The sequence below is a fragment of the Dipodomys spectabilis genome, unplaced genomic scaffold (assembly GCF_019054845.1).
Source record: "Dipodomys spectabilis isolate Male_0828 unplaced genomic scaffold, ASM1905484v1 ptg000125l, whole genome shotgun sequence".
Lineage (NCBI taxonomy): Eukaryota > Metazoa > Chordata > Mammalia > Rodentia > Heteromyidae > Dipodomys > Dipodomys spectabilis.
Genome location: NW_024870802.1, coordinates 11458412 through 11470488, shown reverse-complemented (window position 1 = coordinate 11470488; position 12077 = coordinate 11458412). Strand labels below are relative to the sequence as shown.

At 41.5% G+C, this 12077-nt stretch overlaps 1 protein-coding gene across 2 annotated transcripts in view; it reads right to left on the bottom strand.

Annotated features, from left to right (window-relative positions):
- Armh3 (armadillo like helical domain containing 3) overlaps window positions 1–12077 on the bottom strand; it is a 193698-nt gene that overhangs the window by 140256 nt on the left and 41365 nt on the right. For both annotated transcript variants that reach the window (XM_042689297.1, XM_042689298.1), the window contains 3 exons: window positions 5457–5513; window positions 3888–3931; window positions 2294–2354 (listed from right to left, as the gene is read on the bottom strand). In XM_042689297.1, coding sequence (XP_042545231.1) covers window positions 2294–2354; window positions 3888–3931; window positions 5457–5513 — 162 coding nt within the window. The remainder of the gene's footprint in view (window positions 1–2293; window positions 2355–3887; window positions 3932–5456; window positions 5514–12077) is intronic.

Below are 12077 nucleotides of genomic sequence, written 5' to 3'. Positions count from 1 at the left end.
AGTGGCACTGTGGCTCAAGTGGTAGAGTGCTAGCCTTGAACAAAAGAAGCACAGGGACAGTGCCCATTCCCTGAGTTCAAGCCCCAGAACTGGCAAAAAAAAAAAAAATAGTGTCACCAGGACTAGTGACACATACTTGTAATCCCAGCACTCAGGAAGCCTCAGAAGCAAGATGATTTTGAGTTTAAGGCTAACCTATCTTCCAACCCCCAAAATATTTAGTTCCACATTATCTGGCCCATGTTGTCAAAGTTAAGAAACCTTGTTCTGGAATATTACAAATTTGACCAATATCTTTTCTAATCCTCATATGTCTCCCCTTAGAACCTAAGCCTTTACATAAATGACTTAAATCTACTATATAACCATTCAACCCCTGGACCAGCTACTAGGAAATCACAAAGCCAAAGAACACTACAAAAGAGCACTTGTACACAAATCCTCTGATTTTGTGTTCGACAACTCAGGGTCAGGGGCTGAGAATGTGGCTTAGCTATAGAGTGCTTGCCTAGCATGCATGAAGCCCTGGGTTTGATTCCTCAGCACCACATAAACAGAAAAAGCCAGATGTGGCACTGTGGCTCAACTGGTAAAGTGCTAGTGTTGAGCAAAAAGAAGCTCAGAGACAATGCTCAGGCCCTGAGTTCAAGCCCCAGGACTGGAAAAAAAAAAAATCAAGGTTAGTCTGCAAAGTCACCAACTTTTCTGAGATGGAGATGTTGCTACGTTGATCAAACTGGTCTCAAAAGTGTGGGCTATGCTAGGCACCAGTGGCTCACTCCTGCAATCCTAGCTACTCAGGAGGCTGAGATCTGAGGATAACAGTTCAAAGCCAGCCCAAGCAGGAATGTCCAAGAGATTCTTATCTCCAATTAACCACCAGAAAATCGGAAGTGGTGCTGTGGCTCAAGTGGAAGAGCACTAGCCTTGAGCTGAAGAGCTGAGGGACAGCGCCCAGGCCCAGAGTTCAAGTCCCATGACTGACAAAAAAAAAAAAATGTCGGCTATATAGATCTTCTTTCCTTAGACAATTAAGTAGCTGGGACTACAAGTACTTGCCATCACACTTGGCCCCAGGATGATTTTTTAAGAAACAAAAGACTGACTTAATATGTATTTCCCTTCTTTCTCTCTTTCTCTCTTTCTTTCAAATAGGGTTTTACTATGTAACTCAGGCTGGCCTTGACCTCACAGTCCTCCTGTCTGAATCTACAAAGTACTGGGTTTATAAATAGGTGACACCATCCCTAGCTATACATTTACTATACAAATTAAGGAAAAACTTAGCCAGGTGCCAGTGGCTCTTGCCTGTAATCCTAGCTACTCAGGAGGCTGAGATCTGAGAATCTCAGTTCAAAGGCAGCCTGGGCAGGAAAAGCCGAGAAACTCTTATCTGCAATAAATCACCAGAAAACTGGAAGTGGTGCTGCAGCTCAAGTGGTAGAGCACTAGCCTTGAACTGAAGAGCTGAGGGACAGCATTCAGGCCCAGAGTTTTATTTATTTATTTATTTATTTATTTATTTATTTATTTATTTATTTATTTTGTCAGTCATGGGGCTTGAACTCTGGGCCTGGGTGCTGTCCCTCAGCTCTTCAGCTCAAAGCTAGCGCCCTACCACTTGAGCCACAGTATCACTTCTGGTTTTCTGAGTGGTTTATTGGAGATAAGAGTCTCAGGGTCAGGGCTGGGAAGGTGGCTCAGTGGTAGAGCGCTTGCCTTGCATGCCTGAGGCCCTGGGTTCGATTCCTCAGCACCACATAAGCAAAAAAAAAAAAAAAAAAAAAGCCGGAAGTGGCGCTGTGGCTCAAGTGGTAGAGTGCTAGCCTTGAGCTGAAGAGCTGAGGGACAGCGCCCAGGCCCAGAGTTCAGGCCCCACGACCGGACCCCAAAAAAAAAAAAGTCTCAGGGTCTCTCCTGCCTGGGCTGGCTTTGAACTGTGATCCTCAGATCTCAGCCTCCTGAGTAGCTAGGATTACAGGCGTGAGCCACCGGCCCCCCTGCTTTTTTTTTTTTTTTTTTTTTTTTTTGGTCATGCCCAGAGTTTAAGCCCCATGACTGACAAAAAAGAAAAAAAAATAAAATAAAATAAACTTAGTCTCAGAGAAATCAAAGCTTCCCTGCCACTATTTTACCTAATTTTAGAACTTGATAGAAAATATGATTCCAAATGAAATTGTTCTAAGAAGCCTCTATTCACTCATCATGCCACAAAACTCCTGAGTTCAGATTTGCCTACCCTAAAGAGCTCCTGTATTTCTCACCATGAAAAATAAAAACAAGCAGGACTTACCATATTTGTTAAAGCAGAGAAAAAACCACTCTGGTGTTCTTCTTCTTTGTCTTTATACTGCCTGAACAAATTAAAATTAATTCAACTTTTGGATTATTTATCAAGAATGTCTTTGACTCTAACATTCTAGATAATCAGGGAACGAAACTCTTAAAATTCTGATTCCAGAAAACTAAAGCATCATAACAATCCAGCCACTGGTATTCTCTTCTCAAGCTAAAAGATATCTACCTGCTCTTGAGATAGTATGCACTAAAATGCCTGAAAGATTTAGAAAGGGCCGGGCGCTGGTGGCTCATGCCTGTAATCCTAGCTACTCAGGAGGCTGAGATCTGAGGATCGCGGTTCAAAGCCAGCCCAGGGAGGAGAGACCGTGAGACTCCTATCTCCAATAAACCACCAGAAAACCGGAAGTGGCGCTGTAGCTCAAGTGGTAGAGCACTCGGCTTGAGCTGAAGAGCTGAGGGACAGCGCCCAGGCCCAGAGTTCAAGCCCCACGGCCGACCAAAAAAAAAAAAAAAAAAGACTTAGAAAGGAAGCTGCAAAATGTGAAACTAACACAAAGGTTATACAGTTATTTCCTAGAATATTACTTGAAAAGTGTAATAATGAACTTTAAGTATATAACAGTAAAAACTTTGTTTGTGTCTGACAGAAGAGGAAAATTGGAAAGCTAAAATATTCGCAGAGATGGGACATATTTGAAGTCCCAAAACCCAACTGTGTGTACAGAAAGTCTGCAAAGCAACAAGAAAGTTTCTACCTGGGCTTTAGCAGCATCACTGATATTTCTAGTTTCTATTCATGGAATACCAAATTGACAGCAAGAAGAAAATCAGGCATCAATGAACACACACACAAACACACACCACCAAACAAAGCCTGGGAAGTTGAGTTTGATTACTAATGTGAAATGAACATTTGCTTTGGAGTATAACTCAGTGATAGTGCATGCTTAGCATGCATAAGACCCTGAGTTCAATCCCTAGGACCACAAAAAGGGGGGAGGGAAGAGAAGGGGAGGAGAGAAGTAGGGAGGAAATGGCAGGACAGTGTAGGGCCATGGGGAGGAAAAAAGAAAAATAAAAGTGGTGCTCCAAAAGCTTCTTTATGTAGAAAATGCTATTTTATTTATTTATCTATTTTGGTCAGTTGTGGTGCTTGAACTCTGGGCCTGGGCGCTGTTCCTAAGCTCTTCAGCTCAAGGCTAGTGCTCTACACTTGAGCCCAAGTGCCACTTCTGGCTTTCTGGTGGTTAACTGGAAATAAGAGTCTCATTAACGTTCTTTCCTGAGCTGGCTTTGAACTGCAATCCTCAGATCTCAGCCTCCTAAGTAGCTAGGATTACAGGCGTGAGCCACAGGTGCCCAGCAGAAAATGCTATTTTTACTAACTTTGTACTATTTTCTCTCCTGGAATTAGAAATCCCTAACACAACAGGCTGAACTAAAGCAAATACAATCAGCTATACATCTGAATATTCTTTTGGAGAGGTCTCTCTGACTTCTTCATCTACATATTGTATCAAACCAGTTTCCTACTCAACCCAATCCAATGAAAATCAGACTTTTTTCCTCTTGAATAGTAGACTTACCTGTTGTATTCAGACAAAGCTTGAGCAATCACAAGCCCCATTCCCTGGAAGAGAAAAGACAGCATAACTGCCTTTGGGGATTAGTGGCAATGTTATAAGTCAGCCAGAAGAACATTAAACCTCTATGGTTTGTGCCCAAGAAGTTCTGTCTGAGAAGCACTGTTAAAGTAGAAAAACAATGTTTTTCTTTGGAAGGAGTTTTTTTTGTTTTGGGGAGTTTGTCAGTCATGGGGCTTGAAGTCAGGGCCTAGGCACTGTCCTGAGCTGTTTTGCTCAAGGCTAGTGCTTTTGGCTTTCGGTGATTGACTGGCAATAAAATTCTCACAGACTATCTTGCCTCCACTGGCTTCAAACTATGATCCTCAGATCTCAGCCTCCTGAGTAACTAGGATTACAGGCATAAGCCATTAGAACCCAGCTTTGGAAAGATTTTCTTATCTAATTATCTTATAAATGTTCCCAAGATATGCTTTAAAATAGAGTAGCAAGAGGTAAAATACCAGCCCAGATTACTGACAATTTTACTGGGATCATTTTCACTTCCAAAAAGACTAAGCTAGAATATTCAAACAAAGAGCACTCATATATCTCCAAAACAAGCATCATAAAAGTGATAAAGAACTAGATGTTGGTGCCTAATGCTTATAATCCTAGTTATTCAAGGAGGCTAAAACTTAGAAGATCATGGTTTCAAAGTCAGTCCAGGTAGAAAAGTGTTGAGACTCTATCTCTAATTAATGAACTTTCCTCATAATAGGCACTGTGTTACTGTTTATAAAGGAAATTAACAGAAATGAGCAGACAGTCTCCTGGCAATCTTCTTCACCCTTATATTCAAGGACAGATGTGATTTTGAAAACTTTCAAGAGAGAGAAAGAGAAAATGTATGTGTGCATGTGTGTGCACACGTGTGCCGTGCATGCATGTATGTATGAGAGAGCAAGAAAAAGAAAGACCTTTTATGCTTTAATTTCACCAACTTAGGCTATAAATATCATTGAGCTAGTTCCACAAAAATAAATTTTTCATGATAGCCAAATTATGAAAACATCCAGATGCCCTACATTAGATGAAATGATCAAGAAAACGTGGTACATATATACAATGGGATTTTATTCCTCTATTAGAATGAATAATATCATTTGCAGGGAAATGAATGGCCCTAAAAAATTATGGGGCTGGGAAGATGGCTCAGTGGTAGAGTATTTGCCTTGCATGCATGAGGCCCTGGGTTTGATTCCTCAACCCCACACAAGCAGAAAAAGCCGGAAGTGACACTGCGGCTCAAGTGGTAGAGCGCTAGCCTACCACTTGAAGCTGAGGGACAGTGCCCAGGCCCAGAGTTCAGGCCCTACGACTGACAAAAAAAAAAAAATAGCCAAGATGGAGTTCATTAACTCCATCTCCAGAATAATCAACAAAAAGTAGAATTGAGGCATTGGATCAATTGATAAAGTACCAGCCTAGCAAGCAGCAAATCCTCAAGTCAAACCTGAATACCATCAAAAATAAAAAATAAACAAAGACCACTGCATGCACTAGAGAATAAACAAGACTCCATATACTCACATTGAGTGTAGCCTCATCATCCACGATAGACAGCTTCACAATATAAGGATTCACAGACTGTTGAATAATAGTAAAGTCAAGGTGAGTATGGCTATATAAGATAACTCATTACCTAATTAAGAAAGTCTACACTTTCTATAAGGCCCTGTTGATGCTCCCAAAATCCATCCCCAAGACACCTGGCCTGCTGACTAATTCATTTCCAGTAAATCTCTCAGCACATATGGCTATTTGTCAAGTGGACATGCACATGTGCAAACAAAAACACACAAACATTAGTTCTATTCTACCTGTATTTTTTTCTAGACTAAATTAGCTCAGACTTATTTCCGCCCATCTTTCTCTCTTACTGGTTTCTAAAAAGTAAGTGATGGGCTGAAGGTGTGGCTCAAGCACCTGCTAACAAACAAGAGGCCCTGAGTTCAAACCCCAGTATTGACAAATAATACATGAATGAGAAAACAGAAAGAAAGTATATACCACACAAAACACACTTTGCCCTACTCCACTGAGTCCATAGGGATAGGTGTCTTTTGGGTGATATAAAAGCTTCTTTGCCATAAGGCACAAATTTTTAAGTTGCCAACTTACATCCTCATCCCAAAGGCTTCCTAACCATTTCACAAACTATATGCAAGGACTGATTTACCCACCCGTAAAACAAAGCCAACTTGGGGGTAAAAGTGGCAGCTGGTTAACAGCCAGAGAGGCCATTTATGAAGATCTGATACCCAAATAACACCACAGGGGGAACTGAAAAAAAGGATGTAATTACCCAAGCAACAATCTGGTCAGGACACTGGGATTTAATGACTGTCCCATCACTTTAACACTGGAAGAGTTCTTGAGTTTTCCCAGACCCAATCTTAGCTGAGCAGCATATGGAAATGTACATATACTTAAACTCTTATTAAACAACTAGACCATCTCCTGAAGTAGACCAAAACCAAAGACCTGCTCACCTTGAAAACATCCCACCCATAGGATGTAAATAAACAACTCATACAGATCAGGCACCAATTCCAGAGTCAAGTAACAATAATTCTCAGACTGGCAGTTTTTACAGCTACCAAGAAAACTCATTACTAAGATACTTGAAAACCCAACTGAAAGACTAACCCCCCACATAGACCTCATTTAATCAAGTTTCTGAGGGCATCTTCCACATGTCAACGGGGAAAAGAAAAGGAGTGTTCTGCTTTCTTAACAGCCCAACTGTTTATAAGGTTTTAGACAACACAATCCAGTGAAGTAGAAACCATTCTACTTTTTTCTTGATCTGACAGAAGGAAGGCTCTCAATATGTCTTCTTACAACCAACAGTCAAATCATGCTGATGCTAGACTTCCAGCAAAATCCAATGCATATGGATCTCTGGAAAGGAAAGTCAGCAGTTGGCTGACCAATAGATGATGCCAGTAACATTAGAAACAGTGAACCATTGTTGTTTGGCATAATTTTTGAAGATCCTCATCACTTTCACAAAAATAGACTATTAAGTAATAATAAGGATCATTTGATTAGCAAGACAGCATATATGTTAGTAGCAAAAGACTAAATGGCTAAGAGTAATGGTTTGAGTTCTAGTTCAGTTTTTATTAATTGTGACAAGAAATACAAATTAGGTGCTGGGAAGGTGGCTCAGTGGTAGAGCGCTTGCCTTGCATGCCTGAGGCCCTGGGTTTGATTCCTCAGCACCACATAAGCAAAAAGAAAAAAGCCGGAAGTGGCGCTGTGGCTCAAGTGGTAGAGTGGTAGCCTTGAACGGAAGAGCTGAGGGACAGCGCCCACGACCTGACCCAAAAATAAATAAATAAATAAAATATTTCTAAAAAAAGAAACACACATTAATTAACCTAAGCTTCAACTTCCTCATCTGTAAAATAAGGGTATTTTCTCCCTTGATGTTGCCATAAGGCTTAAATTAGACATGTAAAATCCTTAGCACAATATCTAGTATATTTGCAGTTGTATTTTCTGCTCTTTGATATTATCATATTCAAAGGGAAGTTCTTTAGGAAAACGAAAGAAGGGAAAAGGAAAAGGAATAAACTACAAATAGGCATAATGAACAATTTTATAACTTAGGGAAACATCAGGTTCAGAGAGGCAGTTAAGGTTTAAGTCACTTAAATTTGTAAAATTTATTATTATGGGCTGGGAAGGTGGCTCAGTGATAGAGCGCATGCCTTGCATGCCAGAGGCCCTGGGTTCGATTCCTCAGCACAATATAAGCAAAAAGAAAAAAGCCGGAAGTGGCGCTGTGGCTCAAGTGGTAGAGCGCTAGCCTTGAGCTGAAGAGCTGAGGGACAGCACCCAGGCCCAGAGTTCAGGCCCCACGACCGGACCCAAAAAAAAAAAAAAAAAAAGAAGTGATATATGGAGGGGTTACATTTACATGAGTCAGGCCATGAGTACATTTCCTTTCATACAATGTCATCTGTTCCCTCATTCTCTCCCAGTCCCTCCCTCCTGTCTCCACGCATGAGTTGCACAGTTCACTTTCATCATGTCCAGTGAGCTTCACTACTTCACTTTTTCACCATTTTTCCCTCAAAATCTGTGCCCTCCCCAACCTCCCAAAGATATACATGTGAATACCCCACACAATCATCAGAAAACTAAAAAAGAAAAAAAAAAGGCTGCTGTTTCCCTATCTTAGGAGTTTGTTTCAGTATGTGTATTATTTTATATAAATAAGAAGAAGTGCTTAGGCATCGCACTTCTGTGATTCTCTCCTAAGACTATTCTCTTTTGGTCTCACTGTATACGAGTATCTAGACACCTGTGTAATTTGTTATATTCTAGTGAGTTTTAGATCTAACTTCCGCATATCAGGGAGAACATGCAATATTTGTCTCTCAGGTCTTGGCTTACATCATTTAACATGATTTGTTCTAGTTCCATCCATTTTCCTTTTTTTTTTTTTTTTTTTTGGGTCCGGTCGTGGGGCCTGAACTCTGGGCCTGGGCGCTGTCCCTCAGCTCTTCAGCTCAAGGCTAGCGCTCCACCACTTGAGCCACAGCTCCACTTCCAGCTTTTTTCTTTTTGCTTATGTGGTGCTGAGGAATCGAACCCAGGGCCTCAGGCATGCAAGGCAAGCACTTCTACCACTGAGCCAATTTCCCAGCCCCCATCCATTTTCCTATAGCTGACATTATTTTATTCTTTCTAATGGCTGTGTAAAATTCCATCATGTATAGGTATCACATTTTTTAGATCCACTCATCTATTGTGGGGCATCTGGGCTGTTTCCATATCTTGGCTATTGTGAATAATACAGCAATGAATATGGATGTGCAGGTATCCTTATCATATTCTGGTTCATGATGATCAGGGTAGATGCCTAGGAGTGATATGACTGGGTCACAGGGAAGGTCTATGTTTAGTTTTTTGAGGAACCTCCAGACTGCTTTCCAGAGTGGTTATGCTAGTTTACACTCCCACCAATAACGCAACAGGGTGTCTTTTTCCCCACATTCCCACCAGCATTTGTTGTTCAAATTCAAAATGTCAACCAATCTAACTGGGGTAAGATGGTATCAGCGTTCTTTTGACCAGGCACCAGTGGCTCACGCCTGTAATCCTAGCTACTCAGGAGGCTGAGATCTGAGGATCACAGTTCAAAGCCAGCCCGGGCAGGAAAGTCCGTGAGACTCTTATCTCCAATAAAAACCACTAGAAAACCGGAAGTGACACTGTGGCTCAAGTAGTAGAGTGCCTGCCTTGAGCTGAAGAGCTCAGGGACAGCGCCCAAGCCCAGAGTTCAAGCCCTACCACTGACAAAAAAAAAAGAAGAAATGTTCATCATCCCTTTCTATAGAGGAACTGCAAGTCAAAACAACTTTTTTTTTTTTTTGGTCGGTTGTGGGGCTTGAACTCTGGGCGTGGGCACTGTCCCTGCACTCTTCAGCTCAAGGTAAGCGCTCTACCACTTGAGCCACAGTGCCACTTCCAGTTTTCTAGTGGTTTATTGGAGATAAGAGTCTCACAGACTTTCCTGCCTGGGCTGATTTTGCACTGTGATCCTCAGATCTGAGCTTCCTGGGTAGCTAGGATTACAGGCATGAGCCACCAGCACCTGGCTTCCTCATGTGTTTCATTGCCATTCTTATCTGTTCTTCTGAAAAGTCCCTCCTTAGCTCCCTTGCCCATTTAGTGATTATTTTTTTAAGTTTGGGAGGGATTAGTTTCTTGAGCAGCTTGAATATATTGGATATTAGACCTCTGTCTGATGTATTGCTGGTAAAGATCTTTCCCAGTTGGTTGGCTGTCTTTTTAGTAATTATGTCCTTAGCTACTTAGTAATTATGTCCTTAGTAACTATGTCCTTTTTATTTTTATGTAGTTCCACTTGTCAAGTCCCTCTCCTATCTGTTGTACCCCTGGGACTCGATTCTAGAAGTTTCTGCCTATACCTATAAGTCCAAATATTCCTGCTACTCTCTCTCTTTAAGTAGTTTCAAAGTTTTGGGTCTGATGTTGAGGTCTTTGATCTAACTTTGAATTGATATTAGTGCATGGTGACAAGCAGGGATTTACTTTTAGTTTTCTGCATATGAAGGCCAGGATCTTAATGCTAGGAAATATCTATTTCCCTGACACTTTTTTTTTTTTGGTAGTGGGGCTAGAACTCAGAGCCTAGGTACTATCTCTAAGCTTTTTTCGCTCATGTCTAGCACTCTACCACTTTGAGCCACAGCTCCACTTCCAGTTTTCTGGTTGTTAATTACAGATTAGAGTCTCGCAGGTTTTCCTGCTTGGACTTGTTTCAAACTGCAGTCCTCAAATCTCAACCACCTTAGTAGCGAGGATTACAGGTGTGAGCCACCACCACCTAGCTCCCATTATTCTTAACATTATATTCTTGTTAATAGCTTCTTTGGTTTTTATGTTTTTTTCTTTTGTGCCAGTACTAGGGCTTGAATTCATGTCCCTTTGCTTTTTCCCTCAAGGCTAGAGCTTTACCACTTGAGCCATAGCTCCATTTTTGGCTTTTTTGGTTGGTTAACTAGAGATGAGAATATCATGGACTTCCCTGCCCAGGCTGGCTTTAAACTGATTCTCATATCTTAGCCTCCTGAGTAGGTAGATTACAGACATCATCCACCTGTGCCTGGCTGAGTTGGTCACTTTCTTTAAAAATTAGAGGCAATCTACTTTCATCAACAAGACAGTATTACATACTCAGTAAGTCTTCATATGAACACTTAATAGGTTCCTGTCGTTTTTTGTTTTTTAATTGTTAGGGATGTTGGATATTGACTGAATCCATGGCCTAGAATATGATAGGCAAATACTCTACTACTAAGCTATTTCACATTTTCAATTTTTGTTTCTGCCTTTACTTGTTCTAACTTTCACTTACTGTTTCCATTATTCTTCTCTGGCATGTTTATTGGGGGGGAGGGGAAGTAGGGATGTCTTCCATGCCTTTAGATAAATTATTTAAAGTGAAGAATTGCAGGGCACTGGTGGCTCATGCCTGTATTCCTAGCTACTCAGAAGACTAAGATTTGAGAATTGTGGTTCAAAGCCAGGCCAAGCAAGAAACTCCCCAGGAGACTCTTAGCTCTTTTTCTTTTTTTTTTTTGGGGGGGGGGTCCGGTCGTGGGGTCTAACTCTGGGCCTGGGCGCTGTCCCTCAGCTCTTCCGTTCAAGGCTAGCGCTCTACCACTTCTGGCTTTTTAACACAGTGCCACTTCTGACTTTTTTCTTTTTGCTTATGTGGTACTGAGGAATCGAACCCAGGGCCTCATGCATGCAAGGCAAGCGCTCTACCACTGAGCCACCTTCCCAGCCTGAGACTCTTATCTCTAATTAACTACTCAACAATTGGAAGTGGAGTTGTAGCTTAAAATGGTAGAGCGCTAGCCTTGAGCAAAAAGAGCTCACGGACAGTGCCCAGGTCCCAAGTTAAAGCCCCACAATCCAAAAAAAAAAAAAAAAGGGTGAAGAATTATACATTTATAACATGACTTTTTTCCATCACTTTTCTTCTTTATTTGCCTTTCCTATTCTTTCTTCTTTCTTTTTTTGTGCCAGTCTTGGGGCATGAATTTAGGACCTAGGTGCTCTCCTTGGGCTCTTATTCTCAAGGCTAGCACTTTACCACTTGAGCCACAGTTCCATTTCCAGCTTTTTTTTTTCTAGTCCTGAGGCTTGTGAATTAAAGGCATTGGCACTGTCCCCAAGTTTCTTTTGCTCAAGGCTAGCATTCTACCACTTGAGCCATAGAGTCACTTCTGGCTTTTTTTGCTTATGTGATACTGAGGAATGGAACCCAGGGCTTCATACATGCTAAACAAGCACTCTACCACTGAGCCAGCCCTCCATTTCCAACTTTTTTGGAGCTAGGAGTCACACAGACTTCCCTGCCCAGGCTGGCTTTGACCCGTGATCCTCAGCTCTCAAGTACCTGAGTAGCTAGGATTACAGACATGAATCACCAGTGCCCAGCTTGCCTTCTAGGTATCTAGCCTTTTTGATGGATGATACCTCTGCATCTTTCTATAAAGTCTTTAAACTTACTCTAGGATCGATTGTGGTTAGAGATAGAATGTTCTTCTCCCCAGAACATCCTTTCCTACTTCTTTACTAAAATTTCCCCAGCTTTTGATT